Genomic DNA, 21,793 nt, shown 5'->3' on the forward strand with positions numbered 1-21,793 from the left:
TGCATTGTCTGCCCATCTGACTGTAACAAGGCAGGAAATGTGTCGGTGAAAAATCTTACATGCCGATACTTCCTGGTAAGGTGCAGGACAACTGGACACTTCCAGATCTCCGCATGACCTCAGTGAAACATTTTCAAAGCTTTTCTCATGTCAACTAGAGTACTCGTCATTAGGTGGAGATTTAAAGAGCTTTTTTTTTTTTTTTTGATTGCTTTCCACACAAAACTGGCACTCGTCCTCAGAGCAAGATATCTTCACTAAGGTTCACATCAGAGCTGGTATTAGGACACACTGTCTGTAGTCAGCACAGATCTGTGGAGGGTTATTTCAGCTGAAAGTGGGTAACACGCATTATTCAGGGTAGGGTGTCCTAACTTTTACTGGAATTGACATTTTGTTGACATAATCTGTGTAATGAACACAAGGTTAGCTTTGTACTTTAAATAGAAATACAATTTAAAAAATCTTCAAACATCAATTGAATATTGAATATTTCTTTTGATTGAATATATTAACAGGTTGTGTTTTTTCATGATTATATGCATATCAGATATTTTCTGTGACTGTGGTGCTTATTTGTGTCTTCTGAAGAGGACAAGATTGTTGTAGCTGACAAATACACCAAGGAGAAGTTTACGGTGTAGATGTGTGCTTAAAGGAGTTTAGTGCCAAGACTAAATTTACACAGCTGCTTAGGAGAAGTCAGCAAACTGAGCTGTATTTAAAGCAAATATTTCACTCCCCAACCAAAGGGGAATATTGTAATCATACACAGTAAAAATAAAACATGTCAGACATTTGAAAGGTTGTTTGTTGTACCACACTGCATTTGGTCAACAGTTTTGTTGTCACGAGGTGAAATGCGGTAGTAGTAGTCGGGCGTTGAACAAGCGGAACATTTCCTGTTTCCTGTCCCCCATAATGTGACAGACTAGTCTGGTTCCAGAATTACAGGTTCCATCATCTAAATCTGGTTCCACCCGCAGCTGTTTCGCTTCTCGTTTCACGACAGAGATGTACTTTTAGCGCGAGGTGTGAAAGCGAGACCCTTCCCCCGTATGTCGCAATCTGAGTACATCTTGCATTTTACAATCTTTACAATTCAAAGGACAATTTAGCACGAAGCAATTCTAATTGGAGCAATTTGAAAATGTATTTAATGTGGAGCACCTATTTGGAAGTTTTAAATTCCTTTTAGCACATTTAGTACATTTTTGTGTTTCTTATAGAGTGGACTGGGTCGTTTTGATTGAAGTTTGTAGAAACAAAACACATTGGCATTTAACTGTTAGATGTTACCACACCATCACACTTCCTTCACTAAGCAGTTGGGTGCTGGCAAATGTTTTTCATTGGTGCAACCCATCAACGTATACTCATTTATTAAGATGTGAAAGTATTTAAAATTAAATAAACAGCCATTTGGTTTAAGACTTGTTCACTGTTATTTTTTGTGCCTCACATCACAGGACTATGACAGAATGGCTGCAACACAAACATCCTTTAAGATTTAACCAAAGTCTTATTATATGCATTATCAGCTATACCTGTATTGGTTTTGTCAAACCCCCAGTCAGTAATGGAAGACGGCTGCTAGTGTGCCAGGTTGTGCGTGGATCTTTTATCAACAATCAACTGAAATATGATTGAATAGAAATGACATTTAAGTGCCTTGAGATGACATCTGTTCTAAATTGATGCTACATAATCTCAATTACTGATTTCATGAAGTACAAACATTATAAATCTTTCAAGTTAAATGTTGTCAAGGTATTTTAGGTAGGTAATAATCCTCAAATGTGCCTGAAACTGCTCCTATACATTTTTATCTATATACACATTGTATTTTTAAGTGTACCAACACTGTCTAGTCATGTTTTATGACCAACATACTCAAGGCTGGTGTATGGCTCAAATGTATTGCCAATCATATTGAAGAGGCAGATCGTCTTGTTCAGTACCGATAAGATCTTTATTAGGAAACAACCTGAAAGCAATGCGTTTTACAAGCCAACCATGTGCATCAAGTCAGGAAACTACAGCAGATATCAAGATTTATTTACCATTAAATAGAGTCACAAATCCACAACCAAGTGATGGGAAAGAAAGAAAGAAAAAAAAAAGACTATTTACACAAATTCTTGTTGACATTTGACCAACTGTTAGAAAATTATTAGGCCCCTTTCTGGACTTGAAGCTGTCAAGAGGAAGATGAAACTGGGGGGTTATAGCAGGTTAAAAAGAACTCTGCCACGTCAAGGTGGAAGGAAGATCACACTTTGCAGAAAAATCACTTACTACTCTCGGGTCTGGTTGACAACTGAGCTACTTCGATTCCCGTTTTGCATCCCTAGTCTACAAAATAAACGCAGAAGCTGCCCGTTTGTACAGGTGGTGATGTAAAGTCACAGTTCAAACAGGGGGCTGAGAGACTAGCATGTACAGATGCTTCACCTAACTATCCCTCAGCCCCCCGTTCCTAGCTAATCTCATTAACTTCCATACTCTTCTCAAACTCTAAAACATTCCCTGTCAGGAATCGGTTTCAACACCTTCACACACACCAACCTCTAATTCCCTAATGCTACAAAATAGTTTACTTTGGTAAAGCGCGCGAACACGGGATCAGAAACTAAAGACGCCACGACTCTTTACAGCAGAGATTAGATCATATCCTGGTGTCTAGGCGACTGAGGCGGTCTTCCCGCGGTGGTGTTTGCGGACTTCCTCCATCAGGTCCTTGAGGTACTGGATCTCTCGGCTGATGGACTCCGCCTTCTCTTTCAGCTCGTTGTTTCTCTTCTCCAGGTCTCCCAGTTCCGAGCTGAGGTGCTCCTGCTCGAACCTCTTCTTCTGCCGGTAGCGAGTGGCGGCCGTCTTGTTCTGCTCCATCTTTTTCAATTTCTTTTCCACCACCTTGGGTGCACCAGACACTGATTTGGTTTTAGGGGTTTTGGAGGAGGGAGGCTCTGGTTTGCAGTAGGGTTTGGTTCTGGAGGAACCGACGACGGGTGAGTCTGGGGGTGACGGGCGACGTGGGGGCGACCCGGCAGCCGACTCTATGCCGGAGTCGCTTTCGGAGTCGCTCGACTGAGCGGTGCTGTGGGACAAATTGGGGAGAGCATCTTTGTTTGACAGAACCACTACGAAGTGAGTGGTGGGAAGAGAGAGCACAATTGGACTGGTGGCCTGAAGGATTTCACTGGGGTTTGAGATGATGGCAGTGGCGACAGATGGGGACATTTTCTCAACATCCAAGACGTCAACTTCACTCCCCAGCTCCAACGCGTAGGCCGGAGAGGAGGGAGATGACGAAGGGTCTGGTGATGAAGGGTCGGACTTCAGGACAAGTTCCTGATCTAGCACCACCTCGTCTTCAGCCACAGGAGGGGCTTCTGGGAGTGATGAGGGGACGTCTGGTTCTGGGCTGATGTGCAGGGATGAGACGGTTTTGTCAAAGGGATCTAGATCCATGTGGGAATCAAGTGAGGCCAGGAGATCTTCAGGGGAGCTTGGCGACTCGGTTGAGCAAGGGCCAATTAGAGATTCCAAGTCAAAGTCGCTCAAGTCGATCTTTTCTGACATCCACTCCATGTCGCCCAAATCGTCATCTGTTGACAAAAAGATTGTTAGCTTTGGTAACGCTTCAATGAAAAAAAGCATTTCAGACATTTTTTTAAGCATCCAATTACCTCTGCCATCACCTGCTCCGTGGCCACTGAGCAGATCGCTGGCTCCCAGCAGGGACAGCAGCTCGGCTTCAGGCTTGGTGGGATGAGAGAGGGGAGGGGACGGAGGAGGGGAAGTGGAGGAGAACGGGGAGAAGGACATCGTCTGATAAGGAGAAGTGGAGGATGCGTAGGAAGAAGAGAAAGAGAGGGAGGGCGAAGCAGGCGCCTTCACCTCGAAAGAGGAGGAAGGAGAAAAAGCTTCTTCTTCATCTTGGTCCAGAAGGGGCCCCATGGGGTCAGCCATCAAAAACGAGGACCCTGTGGACAAGCAGTTACCATGAGACTCAAATGTACCAAAGAATAAGCTCTAAATATAAAAAACCCCACAAACATCTCCCTGCAAAGATTTCAACGTGAGATACAAGATGAATCTTTTTGCAAAACCTCTGAGTTAATAGTCTATACTCAATGTTCTGTATTGGAAATAAAGCATCAACGACATCTGCACCCAAACACGAACCTAAGTACAGGGCCTCCATGTCCTCCAAGGCTAGCTGGGAGAGCGTCATGGCTGCTGCTGGTCGGTAATGGCCTCAAAAGGGTTTGGGGAAACAAACGGGAATCTGACGTCAGCAAGTCGAGGGGTCCGGTACTGCTGTCGAGGGCAGCAAAGCTGAGGGTGGTTGCTGAGAGAGACCTGGGGGGGAAGCATCGAGTCATTGTTAATAGAAATGTAAAATATATTCCTACAATTAAAAACTTATTGATTTCAATTAAAAAGAAAACAATCACATTTGCTCTGGGGATCTTAATGTACACGTCACATGGAACACATGGCATACAACTCTTTCATATGCCATTCGGGACACCGACTCCCATTCTAAACGTTGTTTTTTTTTTTTTATCAATTATGTTACTAGCTTTTACTTGATGCATTTAGTATGAGACATTTTACAAGACAAATTAGTTCACTGACCGAGTTCACTTCATTACACAGAGCTAGACTAATGTTTTGACATACACCGTTGTCTTTAAAGCGAATACTTCTTAAGGGCTTATAATTACATTATGACCTCATATATTCCTGAGGTGAGAACAATTTATGTGCTGTAAATCAACTAACAGCACAACAAAGCAAATCAGATTAAACATTCCTAAACCTGCATAATACCTAGCGCCAATTCTCATGTATGTGGGATGAGGGAAAATATATTGCCAAAAACGTCATTCGTGAAAATAAATTAAATATTGTTGATATAGAATATTTGTATTGAAATCGACAAGAGGGAATTTGTTTTGTCCAAGAAACGGGTGGAACATAAAGTGAAGGAAATTAGCAACTATGACGCATGTTGCTACCTGATTTGCAACAATTCAGGTTTGGCCAGTGTCAGTGCTGAAACCAATTCAACATTTTCACTTCCTTGAATGAAGCTACTAAGCTCTTCGCGTAACATTTTGGCTACATCTCTGCTGTTGGGGCAGAGGCCAGTTCCAGCTAATTTCACCTAAAGCTTCAATGCGTGTTTGATGAGAAACGCCCCGCCTCCACCGGGGAAAAACGTTTCCTAATTTGGTCATGCATTGGGCGACAGGCTCCGCCCTCTTGTATGAGTCACGGCTAAAATGTGGGAGGATGACCGCCATTTTCACAAAAGCGCCATCTGTGCATGGCGGTCGAACGAGGGTGAGAAAACGGCCCGCGCCATTTTGGCCACGCCACGTCGACAGTGTCTAATGTATACAAACACGACAAATGTTTAAATACGCGCGTGTATTACTGCAGTTATAGCACTTCTTTAAATAATAAAACCTATGTTGTGAACTTCCATATAAGTTAGATGGTATACGCCCAACGTTTGCTTAAGTACAGCCATCATAAACTGCCGCAAGGTGGTCACCCACAGCAGACAAGCTGAAATTTTGCACCAAACCACTAAATTCTTATAGTTTAAAATATTTCGTGTAATCGATAGAACGCGAGCAGCAGCATTCTGGATCAGCTGTAGCTGTTTGATTGATTTGTTGGACAGACCTGTGAAGACGCCGTTACAATAATCAATACGACTGAAGATAAACGCATGGATGAGTTTCTCTAGGTCTGGCTGAGACATTAGTCCTTTAATCCTAGAAATGTTCTTCAGGTTATAGAAGGCCGTCTTTGTTTGAGTTTTAAAGAGAAGTCTGAAACCAATATCTGGTACAGCTTGTGCAGTGAGATTTGCTGTTTAGCTGGTACGTCCAGATTTGATACTTTCATTTTTTGTTTAACTAAAAGCAAGAAAGATTAGAAAGTTATGTAAGATAAACAAATTTTTTCACTGCCTCAGTTTTTATCAGTTTTTTTTTCCATACACAGAAGCAAATCAGAAATGTCTCCATGTGAAAAGATGGTGGTCTTAAAACGCTCAAATGGTGGCTCTTAATTATTTTATTAACTGAGTTTGTATATTTTAGTAGCTAATCATAAATACTTCATGCAATATATATATATATATATATATATATATATATATATATATATATATATATATATATATATATATATATAAATGGAGCAGTGACAAAATTACATGAAAAGTCTTCTTGACCTCAGAAATACATGAGAAGAAAGTATTGCTTTGAACGTCACATTTTTTGTTGAACTGAATTTTGCGAACATTTTTTTTCCGTTTAATGCAATGTATTGGATAATTTGGTGTTGCGATGACATTTTAACACCACGCACTGATTTGTGCAAGAAGTTCAAGAATTCTCTCAAAGGACAGTTTAAAGCAAAATAATATTTTTGAGCCAAATGGTTTCTGAGGCAGTATGGAAATGAAAAAGAACAAATAAAATCTGCATTTTACTTTCCCTCCTCATTCCCAAAACCTAACACCGAATCCAATCTGTCTGCTGGAATTAATTTTAAGTTTGTGTGATTACGGTACTATCATGTATTCAGGATGAAAACTGAATCTGTGTTTTATTAGGTAAAACATTTTATGACTATCATTCTGTGTTAAGCTTAAGCAGTTAAAAATAATGTAAAAAATTTGTTTCTGGCCCATGATGAAGGCTGCAGAATCTGGTTGATCCTCTTTTAAACTGAATGTAGATTAACTAGTATGCACTGGGTGCATTTGACGTACCAGCATGATGAATTTGAAGATTTTAAAGGGTGTGACTAGAAAAACAAAATGCCTGAATGTGCAAGAAAAGCCTCACACAATCCTGTATCATTGGATCAGAATATAAACACAATTTTTTTTTTGTCTGATTAATGGAAAGTTAATAAAAAGTATATCATAGGTCCTACACCCAGTTTTTGTGACTAAAAGATCAAATGTCAGGGTCACAACAACAGGCATCACTCACACCAAGAAATGAAGCAGGACTCGGTCCAGTGGGATTGTTGATCTTTTTTGTACTTTATTAAAGAGACAATTTGTAAAAGCACAGGAAAAATCGCAAAGTAACTTAAAGGAATACAAATAAAAGTTCAGTTTCATAGAATTAATAATCATGTCTATCTGGTCGGAAAATTTAAAGCTGGTTCAACATTATTTTCATCCCAATGTTAAACCTCGACCTGCACTGGTATTCGGATAGAAAAGAAAGAAAAAAAAAGAGACTCTATTAATCAACATGCTTACAGAACACATCTTTTATTTTCACCAGCTCATCCAGACCAGTATCAAGGTCTCCCACTAGCTTGCGGAGCTTTTGAGCGAGCTTCGACTCGAGGCCTTTCTTCAGCTTCTGTCCGTCCTTGTCTTTGGTGAAGTAGAAGTCCATGCCGATTGCGAAGCCTTTCAGCATCCCCGAAGCGTTGCTGCTCTTCTCCGAGGCCATGGCGCTCGCCTCCCCGGTGGCGAGCTGCACCGCGCAGGCCGCCGCCTTCGAGTCCATCATGGTTTCGTTGAGAAGAGTCACGCCATGCTGCTTCAGGAGGTCCATGCCTTCGTTGATGAACATCAGGGAGGTCAGGATCTCTTCATACCGGACGCTAAAGTCGTTTAACGTTTTGTCAATCTTCTTCTTGTCTTGATTTAAATTTGCCTGGAAAAACAGATTTTAGAAATAGTTATAGAAGAGGTGTAAAGCAATGATGGCTGGTTGTGTGACGTCTGCGTTAATATTCTTTATTTGACGTAATGATGTCAAATAGTATGTCTTGGGTAAAATATAAAGTACTTAATTAAATTTCTGTCATTTAGGGTTCTGTAAAAATGATGAGAAGTAGCTGCGTTTCCATTACAAATGTGCGCAAATCTCCAGCTAATGTTGAAAAAAAGAATCACAATTTCACAATTGTGGTGTTTCTGTTTAATAAGAAATTAAATTAAAATCACACATGAATAAGTTTGTTCACGTGATAAGTTATTCAAAATCATGACAGAGATTAATGTAAACACTCACATAAGATGATTGAGCCATCTTATGGCTCAATCACATTGAGCCATAACTATCAGCTGATAGTTGATGAACTATCAGCTGATAGTTGATGAACTATCAGCTGATAGTTGATGAACTATCAGCTGATAGTTGATGAACTATCAGCTGATAGTTGATGAACTATCAGCTGATAGTTGATGAACTATCAGCTGATAGTTGATGAACTATCAGCCAATCAGAGGAGACATTGGCGTCTTATTCAGTCATTGGAGCAACAAGTCTCTTATATTTGGGAACGGCTAATTATGCGGTGTTTTGGGAAAATTGTAGTTCTATAAAATAAGGTTATTTTACAGAAAAGCTATGAATTGAACACGTTGGAATGACGGTACTCTTCAGGAATCGTGTGATGCTGTCAGGTGGAGCCAGCTGCTCATTGTCTGAAAAAACAAAAAACAAACCACTGCTACTTCCTGTTGTCTTCTTCGACCAGTTTCAGCCAGTAGTAACAGCCGGCTTTTGAGCATGTGACTTGTGTGATGCAAGAAATATGTTTCCATTACAGTTCTGCCAAATATATCTATTTGGGTACGGCTACAAGAAAACATTTCAACAGCCTTTTTTTTAAAAAAAATTTGAGTTTTGTCAAAATTAGCATGTCTCCTTTAAGCGAATATATTTTCTTCATTTCCATTTGCGCAATTTTATGGTTGATGGAAAGCCAGCTGTCGTTATAAATCAGGGAGATGAGATTACGAATTACATTTTACTCAAGAACACATATAACACACAAATAATTCTGCACAAATTTTGAACAGTCAGTGGTTTTTTATCCATTGTTGCACATCTGTCAGATGTGAAAGATGGGATATTCTAACAACAATCATTGCAAAAATTAACAACAAATAAGCTGAAAACCATTTCAACACACACTAATCATAAACTCTATGATTGTGTAAGGTTTAGTCCTCATGTTACCTTGTTTGCGATGGCTGCTGATGCCCCGGTGACACCGCCGGCTGCAACCACTCCGGCCCCAACAACGGTGAGGGCCAGCGAGGCTCCCGCTGTGAAAGGGGCCAGGATCACCCCGGCGGCAGCTGCCACTCCTCCTGCTGCTGTTGATGCTCCTCCAGTGATGCCAGCAATCTTTGTCTTTTTTGCAAACTTAAAGGAATCCAGATGAAGTTTGAAACTTTTAGGCAACTCAATCATATTCTAATGATTCTTAAAAGAAAGATATTTATGTAAATATCTTTTGAATGCATATGTTGGATTGTCAAACCTCTCAATCAAGATTCCCTCACCTTGTCCAAGTTGTCAGAAATGTTGTTCAGCTCTTTGATGTGAGACTTGAGATCGACGGCGTGTTTAGAAATCAGCTGGATGTACGTCTGAATGGCCTTATAGAGCTTTTCAGCTTTAGCATTGATCATCCTAAGATTTTAAAAGAATTATTTTGTCAGAGATATTTATTTACAAGAATCATCACTTTTACTTTTTCAAATATTTCAAGGTTAATTTTGAAATATTAGCGTGACTTGTGTGATGCAGGTGGAATATTAACCTGCGCTATTAGCTAGCATGCTAATAGTGCAGCTAATGTTTGTTTAGCACTTTACAGTATCTGCTAAGCTTGAAAGCAATTAGCACACTTAGCTTCCACTACATTAATTCTTCCAGATAGAGTCTAAAGCACAGATTTACTTGGCTTTTTAATAAGGTTTTACCTCCATGTTAAGGTTTTGGCTATTGTCATCAACGAGGGGTGTTAGAAAATGGATGGATGGACAACAAATCTGACCCAAATGAAGGTGAGATGCTATGTTGAGACACATGCTGCGTCACAGAAATCTAGTGGGTATTAATGTGGTTGAATTTAGTGTGTTAGCATTAGCTTGGCGTAGCGCTTTAGTGTTAGTGGAACTATTATGTATGATTAGCGCATTAGGGTTAGCCCAGCTAACGTTTTAGTTAGCGATACCCAGCACTGGGAGAGCGTTTTTCACCGATACATGGATTTAAAAATATGTTATTTTTCTCAGGTTTTCTTTATCTATCATTAAAATTTGCTATCTCTGAAAAATGGAATAAGTGCTGTGGTGGTGCAGGGGTTGAGCACAGCAAACACAAGACAGCCTTAGTCCTTGACGCGGCCGTCACCAGTTGGATTCGTGGTGACCTTTGCTGCATATCTTCCCCCTCTCTTATTACCTACGTTCTAGTCCTAGCATTTTCAAAAAAAGGGCATAAGAGCCAAAAAAAAAACTTTTAAAAAAAGTGGTAATAAATACGCACATCCCTATTAAATTAGATTTTTTTTTGAAGGGGTTGCATAGTTAACTTGAGGGAACAACACCTTATCAGATTTTTGTGGCTTTGGGTCAGCTGCACTATTGTTGGTTATTTAAAACTCCACAGATTCTCTTCCAAAAATCCCACAATGCACCAAGACTTCTCACGTCACCAGCTTAAGCATAATTGTGTCCATTTAAAACAAGTATTATATACTTGCCTTATCTCCGAGAATCCTCTACGTTGGAAATCTTTAAGCGTTTCTTTCCATGCTGCAGTCAACAAGATCACCGTTTAGCAACTAAGAGTCTTTTTTCCAACAGCAGCAGAAATAGCTGAAGCTTGTTACTCACGTTTCATCTCCTCATCAGAGGACGTTTCATCCTAGGAGACAAAAACTACATTATACCATCACTCGGAGTTTTCAATTGCATCCAGTATCAATGTACCGTAAGAGTTTTTTTTGAAAATACCTGGATAACTTCCATGTAAACAGGTTCCTGTGAAAGCTGCTTTAGTGGCGGCCTGGCCGGCAGCGGAGGAGGTCGCGGCTTAAAGAGCTCCTTATCCACATTTGAAGAAAAAAAAGGTATTCTCCACACTACTCAAATAATAGAAATATTTCTCAAAAAAAACAAAAAAAACAAAAACAACAAAAACGTATACCTGGACTTGCTCTCTGATGTTTTCATATTGTTCAGAATATTGTCTTCTGACATTCGTGCGCGAGGGCCCCAGTGGAGGAGTGGAGTCCTCCGAACCGTTCTGAGTTGACAACACACAAAAACAAACGTCACCTTGTCGGTTAAAGACTTTTAGCAATGTATCAATCGTCAACATTCGTGGTAATGGCCCACACTGCTGCATCGGAGTATGAATGTAAAGATTTCTTCTCTCTCAAACCTCAGACTGAGGAGCAGCGGGGTCACGTTTCAGCCACTCGTCATCAACGGATCGCGTCTGAAGGCGTATCTTCCTCGGCAGAGGAACAGGAGGCTGCAAATGGCAAGGCGTGGAAGGTAAGCTACAATGAACAAAAATCCTGATTTAAACGAGTCCTAAACAAACCCCAAACAAATGTGTCCCGATAATGGAGCCCTGAGGAACCCCACCTTGTCTCTGATCATTCAAATTTAGAACTGATAATAAAACAGTAGTGTCAGTCATGAAGATCTAAACCAGTTTAGAACAATACAAGAAAATTCTTCCAGCTTTTCCACCTGTAATGTTCATAATGTTATGATGGAGTGAAGATATGAAGTCTTCATGACAAAAAGGAAATTCTAGCTAAGTGTTTGTGTTAATTCTTTCCCTCGTAGAGCTGTGCTGTGGTTAGAAACCTGACTGGATTACTGAATATGCTGCAGAAGAACGCACCGTTAATTGGAGCCTTTAATTGTCTGCTGTGTAACCGATGACATTAATAAATAAATGACATTAACTTTGGCCTTTCACGAAGTTTCAAGTTTTACAAATGAATTATTTATTTTCAAAGGCCAATTTATTTATTCAGTAATCAAATGCTCTATGGCATTGGTTCCCAATTCCAGTCCTCAGGCTTCTTTGCCCTGCATGTTTTAGGTGTTTCCCTTCTGCCACACACCTGGATTGAATCTTTGGGTGACTAACAGGCTCCTGCAGTACTTGGTGGCTGCAGAAGACATCATGCAATCATTTGAATCAGCTGTTCTGGTATAAAGGCACATCTAAAACATGCAGGCAGGGGGGCCCTGAGGACTGGAATTGGGAACCACTGATCTATGGAACATGAGCGTTAGAGAAGCGGTTTCTCAACTTGCTCTGTACATTTTTGAGAGTAGATTACGGAGTTAAAAACAAGTCCAAAGCCTTTCACAAAACATATTCAAGTATGTCGTGGAACGTTTAAAGACCAACGGACAACAGAAATAATCCTGAACGGCTTGTCCAACAAGATTCCCTGTCTAGCTGGTACAGTTTTAATACTTTCACTTTTAGTTTCAAACACTTCTTAGAAGGTTTCGTAAGATAAACATAGTTACTATTATTATTATTATTATTTTGTTTACAGTAACAAATGCCTGGAGCAGCTCAGTGTGAAAAGCTGGTGGGTTTAAAAATGAATTCAGAATTATCATTTATTATTCGAAGTATTATAATAAACACTTCATTTTTATAAAAAAGTTAGTTGTTCTTACAATGTGAAGGTGACATTAAAAACCTTCTTAACTCTGAAAACATGTGCAATAACATTTGAACATTTTGGTATTTATATTGGTAATTTATTTTCACCATCACATTTTTGTTAAATTTTTTTGTGCAAAGGCTTTTTTGTTTTCAGAGTGGGACATGGTGTAGTATTTAAACATTTAAATATCATTTAAGCTGGATCAAAGCGCATCTAGAATTAATTTTAATCATGTAAGAATATGACTTGTATTCATGACAAAACTAACACCTTTAAAAGCTCCAGTAGGATTTTTTTCTTTCTTGACTTTTACTCTCTCTTGTTCAAATTCTTGAAAAAATAAAATTCTCTCACCCGCTCCATGGTGCAGCCTGCAGGATCTTGTTGCTCTGAGTTAAAACTGATGGTGGCTCATGTGGGGACATTTGACACATAAGAATGTAACAATTTAACGGATTAAAGGGCGTGACAAAAGAAAAAACGCCTCTCTCGACTCTGAGTGACTGAACTTAAATACAACTCAGTTACATGCCACGTGCAAAGATTTTTGGACGATACTGCCACACAGAGACTGAACCGCCTCATCTGCAGAGCTGGCTCCGTGGTCGTTGTGAGCCTGGAGTCTGTGGAGACGGTGGTGGAACAGAGGACACTGTCTGAACTCAGTTTAGTCCTGGAGAACACCAGCCATCCTCTGTGCACTGTTTTCTCCAACCAGAGGAGCTCCTTTAGTGACAGGTTACTCTCACTGGGTTGTTCAACTGAGAGATTTAAAAATTCCTTTGTCCCACGGGCCTTTAGGCTTTATAATGCTGCTATTTGTGGGAGGGGGAGGGAGACGGGGTAACTAGTATTTTAACATATTTAAGCACTTTTATTTGACCTCTTTTAGTGGTAATGTATTTATTATATTCTTGTACCTTTTATGGATGTCTCCAGCTGTACGATTTTAATGCTGCGTGGGTGTGAATTAGTGTGTGAGCAACAGATAACCTCAATTTCCCTACGGGATTAATAAAGTTTAACCTAACCTAACATAACGTATCCACACAGTCTCATATAATCCTGTAGTGATCTGAACCACAAGCTGAGAATCTGTGGAACTGGAAAAGACCCGTCTGAACATCCATTTCATGTTTTTTATTTTATTTTTTTACATCTCTGAGTTGTTTTTACAGATTTTATTTTAGAAAGGTAGCTTAAGAAAATGCAGTTCTTTACAGCATTCACAGATTCAAGTTTTCTGGAATGTTAGAAATGTAGCAGCTAAACTTCTAGTGAGCCAGAATCAACGTATGGAGTCTGAAACAAACACTTTCTGCAGGCTTTGTGAGGGAAAACAAATTAAAGCTTCTTAAAGTCATAATGTCTCATCAAACATTTAGCTAATCTGATTCTGCATCTGATCAGATGACCATCCGCCTTACGATGCTACGGTAGGGTTGATTTTGTTAGCATCTCCCGATACAAAGGTGGTAATTATTCTGGTATGTAGTGAGTTGTACTGTTTATATAAACAGCAACCAGTACTGTACTGGTTGTAAAGGTACAAATAAATATAAATACTTCACACTGTAATATTGTGTCAAGTACTAGAACTCAAACGTGTTTTCTTTTCTTCATCATTTTTTAATTAGAAAAGCATAATGTGCACAAAACATCCACTACTGTTTTCCACAGTAACTTTTGAAATATGATCTAATAAACCTGTACACCCCACCTCTAAATAGGTGGGGTGTGTGTTACTGTTTCAGTAATGAAGTATTTCTGTGGAGTGCAGTGGAACTAAATTCTAGTACAGTCTCACTGAAAATCCACTTTGATCCACACAACACAGTCCGGCTGCTTTCTCCGTGGTTTTTAATGTTTCCCCTCAGAGTTGGTGTCATTTCTTTCCCTCCACAGTCCTGCCAAAGTATTCCCTCTGGAACTGCTGGAACTCCTCCTCCGTGAACAACGACTGAGCCTCCTTGGACTTTTCCACAGGTTTGTCTGGATGATTTCTTGACTGCCTCCCTCTACTGTGCTTCAAAATCTGAGTCACACCAAAAGAAGGACAAAAAAGAATCAATCGTGTGCGCAGTCATCAGATATCATGGTTTCTTTATTTATGTGAAAGAACACTGAAAACATTAACAGTATGGCTTTGATTTATTGCACACTGATTCAGTTTTCTTATAAAGTGCTGTAACATTATATTTGTTTTCAACTTTTCAATAAATAAACTAAGCTGAAGAAATAATAAAGGAATCAGTGTCTGACTTATTTAGGCCATAAACATGATTTTCAGGATATAAATGATCCCTGTGAAAATTTAATCTGATATTTCAGCGTCATTTGGTTAATTTCTGTTTATGTGTATTTTTTTTAGTGATGAATTAAAGAGCTAGCATATTGATAAGTGAGAAATAACTCGTCATTACCTTCTTTGCATCAAAGGCTTCTACTTTGCCTGTTGTTTCCAAAAAGTACTTCAGATTGGCGTTCAGCTGGCTCTTTGGTTGGTTTTTCCTAAAATCCTCTGCAAGAATACAAAAAAATAATCATTTAAACCTTTTCTTTTTACATAGTACCATAAGGATATGATGGATATAGGATATAAGTAGCCAAGACATTTTTTTTCTCCACAGTGTTTGAGACATATCTGACCAGCTGTGTAACCAACTACAACTAATCTTGATCCTGGACACAAATGGTTAATATCATCTGAAGAATGAAAGCTCGTTCTGACCCACTGCTGATCTGATCCGCTTGTCTTTGACTGTGGCCTTGCTTTTCCTGGGCCCGAGGCGGCCCTGCAGCCTCTTGACCTGTTTGGTGACCCCCTGCCGCTTGGTGCTGACCAGATCCATCACTGTGGCCGAACTGGGGGTCTGCTGCTTCTTCTTCACTCGACTGCTGACTGGAAGAAGCCACAGAAATGTCAGATTAAAATGGAACATGTCATTAATGTTACTAAGATGATTTAGTTCCTTGTTTGTTGGTTTTATTTAGTAAAGACAACCACAACAAGATAGTATAGAATTTTTGAAAGCATTGTGCTTTTGTCAACTACACAACTGACTGCACAACAGTTTAAAACACATTTTCTAAAAGGTTTTATTTCTGACTGAATATTTAAATTAGTTTGTCATTTAAAAAAGCATTCAAATAAATTTTAAAACATTATTTAAAACTTAATTTCACCTAGAGCAAATAAAAATCAGCTCTTGGTCTCAAATTAGCTCCACCGCTAATTTTAGCATTGTAACAAGCTAGCAGGCTAAACTGACCTTTGATATCATCGTTCAGCAGCTCCAGGCCTCTCCTGACCAATGACGCTGACATCTCCGCTTAACAATGTCCGATTTGTTGCACTATATTCAAACTACATCTAAAGTAACTTGCTTTAGAATTACCAAACAAACATGTGAGTCCGACAGCTTTCTTGTGTGTGCTCACTGAAAGCAGCTCCCCGCACAACAGCTGATAAGCAATTAGTTCCTACCCAACAATAACAATCGCAACCAAGCTAGCACAAAGTAATACTGCTACTCCTACTCCGACTCCTACTCCTACTAATAATGATAATATACTATCTCTATTATGCTGGTCTTGTCAAGATGTATTATTTATTATTAGGTAATAATAAATAATACACAATAAATATAAACAAGGCAATCATTGTGGGAAGGAAATTTCCGAACTTTTACAAATGTGTTTAGGTAAAAAATTTTGCTAAAAAGCTTTTCTTAAAAAAAATCAATGTTTTATGTTGATATAAACTGCTTCAGGGTAAATGAAGATTTGGATAGCTGTGAACAGAAAGCGGACACGCGCTCTTCTCTCCGCTGCTTTTACCTTTACACCTACTGCCGTGTTCAACCCTCGGCAGAGGTCCGACTCCATACCTAAGCCGACACAAGTGGTCCACTCTCCTCTGCGGGACCCACCATGGCGCTTCAAGCTCGAGCTCTGGTCAGCACTAAATGGCTCGCAGACGCAATAGCGACTCGTGGGAAAATGCGCGTCTTGGACAGCTCGTGGTATTTGCCAAAAATGGGGAGAAACGCCAAAAGGGAGTTCAAGGAGAGACACATCCCCGGCGCCGCGTTCTTCGACATAGACCAGTGCTGCGACAAAACCTCCCCCCTGGACCACATGCTGCCGTCGGAGAAAGTTTTCGCAGACTACGTTGGGAATCTGGGAATAGAAAACGACACGCACGTCGTGATATACGACCGCAGCGACTTCGGTGCGTTTTCGGCGCCCCGCGTCTGGTGGATGTTCCGGGTGTTTGGGCATAACGCGGTGTCTCTGCTGAACGGGGGGTTCAGGAACTGGGAACTGGAGGGTCGACCGGTTAGCGACAAGTATGTCAGACCCTCTCCCACCGAGTTCAGGGCGTCCATAAAGCGCTCCTGGATTAAAACCTATGACGACCTGCTGAATAACCTGGACACCAAAGAGTTCCAGGTGGTGGATGCCAGGTCCGCGGGAAGATTCCGAGGAGTTGACCCTGAACCCAGAGACAGTGAGTATAAAACTATCCCCCAGATGACTTTCAACTTTTTTCAGGCAACTCTGTTTCAACCTGTTTTACACAGCACTCAAGGTGACTGTGACCTTCACAGTCACCTTGACACCTTGTCAAAACTGAAAGTCATCTCCAAGCAACTCTTCGTTAAGTTTTACAGCTATAGAATTTCACTTTTAGGGTGTTATTGTCATAAAATCACTTCCTCCCAATAACCAGTCAATGTTACAAATCAGTCACTAAACAGGAAGACACTTAGTGTTTTCCTAAACAGAAAAGTGCTGAACAAAGTTTTTTTTTTTCTTTCTTTTTTGGGAGTGGGGAGGGTAAAAATCTCATAATGTGAACTAAAGGCTTGGGCATTTGTTCAACTTTCTGCATGGCACAAAAGTAGCACTGCATACTAGCTTGAACCTTTCATATGGTGAAGTAAGGCAAGGTGGAGGCAGCAGCATGCTGTGGAGATGCTTTTCTTCACCACAATGTTAAAATGACCAGAGTTAAAGATGCAGTATGTAACTTTTGTAAAAAACCTGTTTTACATATTTATTTAGACTGTCACCATATTGTGACATATAATATGAGGTGGATAATCTGTGAAAAGGTCAATCTCCTCCCTGATTATTACTTTTATGCAAAAGAAACAATGACATAAATGCTGGTAGGGGAATAACCCATAAGACGTGTAATTGTTGCAGAACGTAGTTCTGGTGAATCGCAGGGGTCAAACATTGACATCACTATGCTTTTCAAATGTTTGTTCTGGAAAACATTTAGAAATAACTTTAAACTGTGCATCATTTCACAATGATCTGGCTTGTCAGGCAGCTTCTGTGTTTAGGGAGATGTGTTGGTTTTCAGTCCTGTGGGTGGAAGTTGAGTGACCACTCTAAAGGTTTTTGTTTCACACAGGTTCACCAGGAGCTGGATAACGTGATGCTTGACAATAATAGACATATAAACAATTGAGTCCAACAGGTAGCGGATTCAACATAAAAAATATCGGACCAGTGCATTTCTTTGAGACAAAGGAATGAAAGAAATAAAACACTAACTTGCAACATGCAGAACTGGGTTGCAGATTGGTATCGTGGAGAATTGACCAAGAGCCTTCTGCATATCCGGTGTGACCTCGGATGAATTAGAAAAGACTTGAGTCACTTGTTAAATGTCATTGGGAAAGTGAAAGAAACTTTAAGTAAAAAAAAAAAAAAAAAGAGGAAGTGACTGAGTCAGATCTGTCATCTTTCTAGTTAACTTTACTGAAAAGTGCTTAATATGACGTTCATGTCAAAACTGACACCACTTTAACTACCATGATACTTAAAAAATTAGTTGGGGTTTCAACAAACTGTTTTTAGGAACAGAAAAGAATGAACTCAGAGGACTGCTGCACGTTTACTTAATGTATTAACTGTCTAGTGTGTTCATTAAAATGACTGGCAATTATTATTCAGTTGCCTGTTCGCAATTAAACCTTCACAATTGAGCTGCACAGTCACACTTATAATTGTTACATCATTGTATTTGATATGAAAATCACAAACGGCTGCAGTATTTTAAAGGCTGTTATAGATCAAGTGCTAAAGGTTCTCACTCTGCATGCTAATCACATAATTGGCTAATTGGATGGACTCTTAGCACTTGACATCCACACCTGGTGTAGATTATAGTGTCGTGAGATGCTGAAGTTCAACAGCAGTGGTCAAGGCAAACCGACGTATGAAATGGATGAGCTCAATCCAGACGGAATCTGGGTCACTGCGAGGTAAACGCCACAACATCGGACCGACATGCGCGTCAATTAAAGAGGCGATACAGCAAGACCACGATGGATCAACGAGTTACAGAGACTGTGTCTAGATCCTGTCCTGGAATTGTATGTAATTGAATATTACAGCTAACAAATGTGATAATCATCTGAGGTCATACACCTTTTAAAAATATTTTTTAAATATAAAATTAGTTAAATAAAAAAAGGGGTAAAAGTGTAATAAAGATGATCTATACAGTCTAGTAGAATAATTTTGAGTTAATGTGGCACACGATTTGGAAGCTACTGAAGAAAACATATTTAATATTAAAATTATGTATCCATCCATTTTCTTACACCCTTGTGTTTAGTGGGTCGGGAGGTGCTGGTGCCTCTCCAGCTAACGTTCCGGGTGAGACACCCTGGACAGGTCGCCAGTCTGTCACTTAAAATTTTAATAGAGGATAGCATGCCTCGTGTAATAACATGAATTACCACTTTTTTGTATCCGTTGGTCATAAGGCATTTATTTACAGGAGTGTTTGGTTCAGAAATTTACGGCCCCAGTGTGAATCTCCAAGCGCTTTAGGAGGGAGCTGGAGAACAGCTGGCTGGAATTAGCATTCATAAATCGGATCAACCTTGAGCTAAACGCTCCTTACTCTGCGGAGCGCGAATATCCAATATCCAACTTGAAAACAACTTCACTTCACTGTTTTAACACAATAAAAACAGCGAAATAAAGTTTATTTTGGTTTGTGGCCATACAAGATGGTGCCGAGCGATGTAAACGTCACATGCAGTGACGTCAGCTCCAAAGCTCTATACTGTGTTTTCTGTCTTTTTAAATGTCATAAAGCGCCTCTTACTATTCTCACATCAATAAACAATTCCTTTCCATAATTATCTCTCTCCTTTCCGTTTCACAGACACTGAGCCCGGCCACATCCCTGGTTCCACCAGCATTCCCTTTCAGACCTGCCTGTCTGAGTCCGGACACTTCCTGCCCAAGGACAACCTCCGGCAGCTCTTCGTCCGAGCCGGAGTGGACCTCAGCCGCCCCGTGTGCGTGTCGTGCGGCTCCGGCGTGACGGCGTGCGTCCTGGCGCTGGCGGCCCACGAGTGCGGACACCCAGAGGTGTCCGTGTACGACGGTGCGTGGTCGGAGTGGTACACCCGTGCCGTTCCCGAGCACGTCATATCCGAAGGCCGGGGGAAGCACTTGTGATCGGCCGAGAAGACGTAGCGTGGGACTAGATGACGAAAACCTCGTTCAGCACCTCAAGTTACAAAGTTACAGCCAGCCGCGGATCTGGCATGGAAAGAAGCAGCCTTGGATTTCTAGTTTAATGTTACAGAGAAGGTTTTTCATCGGCTCTTAAACTGACACTACGCCACCTTTATTTAATCCATGTGTAAACAGAAGTATTTACACATGGAGGATTCAGCTCAGATAACTACATCCTGTTTTTGTTCATCTTGTGCAACGATGTCACATGTTTTATTGTGACTTATATCCAAAAATGGGACAGATACTTTTCATCCAATGTGTACACTAGCAACATATGAACACTAAAAGTTTTTCCTCGGTGTGTTTACAGTTGGAACGGTCATTTTAAAAATATACTACGGGTTTGCTTTAAGCCATCTCCTCTATGTGTTCAACACTGAATGTGTGTTTGAATGTTAACCACTGCAACCTTTGGCCCCGTAGAAAACACACAGCACTGATCCAGAGTTTAGTTTGCATCGTTTGCTAAAACGATGAGCTGAGTCGATGGACTTCTGACCTATGACCTGTACTTTCTAAATGCTGTTTCGTGCGCTTGATCACATTCTGATCATGGAGTATATTTTCCACTAAGAAATATGCTCTTTGCACATAAAGAAGAAAATAAACAGCATCAAACCGACATTTAAACTGCAAATCCAGAACTTTCCTTTAAACCAGTTACAGCTGCTCTAAAAATAACTTTTAACCTGTTCTTATGCGTAGTTATGTATTTCGATGTATTTAGGTTTTTGGGTAGCTTTAAGGTTAGATTTTAATATTTGCACACTCTGAAATTCCTTTGCACAGTTTAGAGATGAATGAAGAAAATAACTCAAACAAAATATGGAACTCCCATGCTGCCAATATTGTGTGTTATCAATATATATAGAATACTTTAACACATTTAATTCTAGGGCTGAGGAAAATATGTGACATTGTATGACTACTGGTGAACTGGTGAAAGATGCGACTTACAATAAAAAATATAAACAAGCGATAGAAACGTATTTCTGCTTTGGTTTCATAGCAAACATGGAGCCCAGAAAATGAATCTCTCTGGCTACAGGAGAAGAAAAATGAACGTTTTGTTTATCTGACCCAGGTCATTAGATAATTTCCCTCTTTGGATCGTTCCGGAACCAAATTTAAATCCACAGAAAAGTTCTAAAATAAAGCCACTGTGAGGTTTAGCTCCTTAAACATAATGGAAAGACAAGATTTAGCAAATACAAAACATACAGTGTTTTGTATTGATGCAGCTGGGCTTGCTTATTTGGCTCTTTTGTTCTGTTCGACTCTTGAACTCATTTTTTTGAGTCATCATTCACAGCTCATCCTGCAGGAGGAGTCAGGGACACACCATCTTGTCAGATTACGCGACCAATAAAAATAAACTCAATATCACATTTTTATCAAATTTCTTTGAAATCAGAATAACACAAAAGCTCGAGCAACTGTCCCTGTCGCCAGTTTGACGCTATGAAGCTTACAGGAAATTGACAGCATCCATCGCTATGAAGAGAGACGTGCCGAGCCGTTAATATCGATCCGATATTTGGAAGTGTGGCCAACTTGGACTGAATGACTTCATCCACTTCCTCCGCTGCCAGGGCCATGAAACTGCAGACAGACTACAGTTCTACAACTGCACATGAAATCAACATCATCGTTCACAACTCGTCCTTCTGTTCGCTGATTGACCCGCTTGAAATTCTACCGAAGAAATCCAGTTCAATGG

General features: G+C 40.1%; 4 protein-coding genes across 6 annotated transcripts; 1 reads left to right on the forward strand and 3 right to left on the reverse strand.

Moving 5' to 3' along the window:
* Window positions 1–1,948: 1,948 nt before the first annotated feature.
* atf4a (activating transcription factor 4a) lies at window positions 1,949–4,390 on the reverse strand. Its single transcript, XM_044115568.1, has 3 exons — window positions 4,192–4,390; window positions 3,693–3,989; window positions 1,949–3,611 (listed from the first exon to the last, which is right to left on the reverse strand). Exons 1-3 carry the CDS (start codon window positions 4,238–4,240, stop codon window positions 2,683–2,685), a joined length of 1,275 nt encoding a protein of 424 aa, XP_043971503.1. The 5' UTR covers window positions 4,241–4,390; the 3' UTR covers window positions 1,949–2,682.
* Window positions 4,391–7,060: 2,670 nt separating this feature from the next.
* On the reverse strand, window positions 7,061–12,991 carry LOC122830318 (apolipoprotein L3-like). Of its 2 annotated transcripts, none has more exons than XM_044115570.1 (9): window positions 12,868–12,991; window positions 11,250–11,342; window positions 11,013–11,111; window positions 10,820–10,909; window positions 10,700–10,730; window positions 10,567–10,618; window positions 9,359–9,488; window positions 9,030–9,218; window positions 7,061–7,715 (listed from the first exon to the last, which is right to left on the reverse strand). In XM_044115570.1, exons 1-9 carry the CDS (start codon window positions 12,874–12,876, stop codon window positions 7,293–7,295), a joined length of 1,116 nt encoding a protein of 371 aa, XP_043971505.1. In that variant the 5' UTR covers window positions 12,877–12,991; the 3' UTR covers window positions 7,061–7,292. The 2 variants fall into 2 exon arrangements, with proteins under 2 accessions (XP_043971505.1, XP_043971504.1); XM_044115569.1 differs by lacking the exon at window positions 12,868–12,991 and adding an exon at window positions 11,459–11,584 and having other exon boundaries at window positions 7,074–7,715.
* Window positions 12,992–13,598: 607 nt separating this feature from the next.
* Window positions 13,599–18,163, reverse strand: rps19bp1 (ribosomal protein S19 binding protein 1). 2 transcript variants are annotated; one of them, XM_044115574.1, is made up of 4 exons: window positions 18,085–18,163; window positions 15,245–15,415; window positions 14,937–15,034; window positions 13,599–14,548 (listed from the first exon to the last, which is right to left on the reverse strand). In XM_044115574.1, exons 1-4 carry the CDS (start codon window positions 18,146–18,148, stop codon window positions 14,399–14,401), a joined length of 483 nt encoding a protein of 160 aa, XP_043971509.1. In that variant the 5' UTR covers window positions 18,149–18,163; the 3' UTR covers window positions 13,599–14,398. The 2 variants fall into 2 exon arrangements, with proteins under 2 accessions (XP_043971509.1, XP_043971513.1); XM_044115578.1 differs by lacking the exon at window positions 18,085–18,163 and adding an exon at window positions 15,786–16,058.
* LOC122830321 (3-mercaptopyruvate sulfurtransferase-like) lies at window positions 16,346–20,695 on the forward strand. Its single transcript, XM_044115573.1, has 2 exons — window positions 16,346–17,026; window positions 19,712–20,695. The coding sequence occupies exons 1-2, from the start codon at window positions 16,447–16,449 to the stop codon at window positions 20,008–20,010; spliced, it is 879 nt and encodes a 292-aa protein (XP_043971508.1). The 5' UTR covers window positions 16,346–16,446; the 3' UTR covers window positions 20,011–20,695.
* Window positions 20,696–21,793: the final 1,098 nt, after the last annotated feature.

Source organism: Gambusia affinis, linkage group LG04, assembly GCF_019740435.1.
Source record: "Gambusia affinis linkage group LG04, SWU_Gaff_1.0, whole genome shotgun sequence".
Lineage (NCBI taxonomy): Eukaryota > Metazoa > Chordata > Actinopteri > Cyprinodontiformes > Poeciliidae > Gambusia > Gambusia affinis.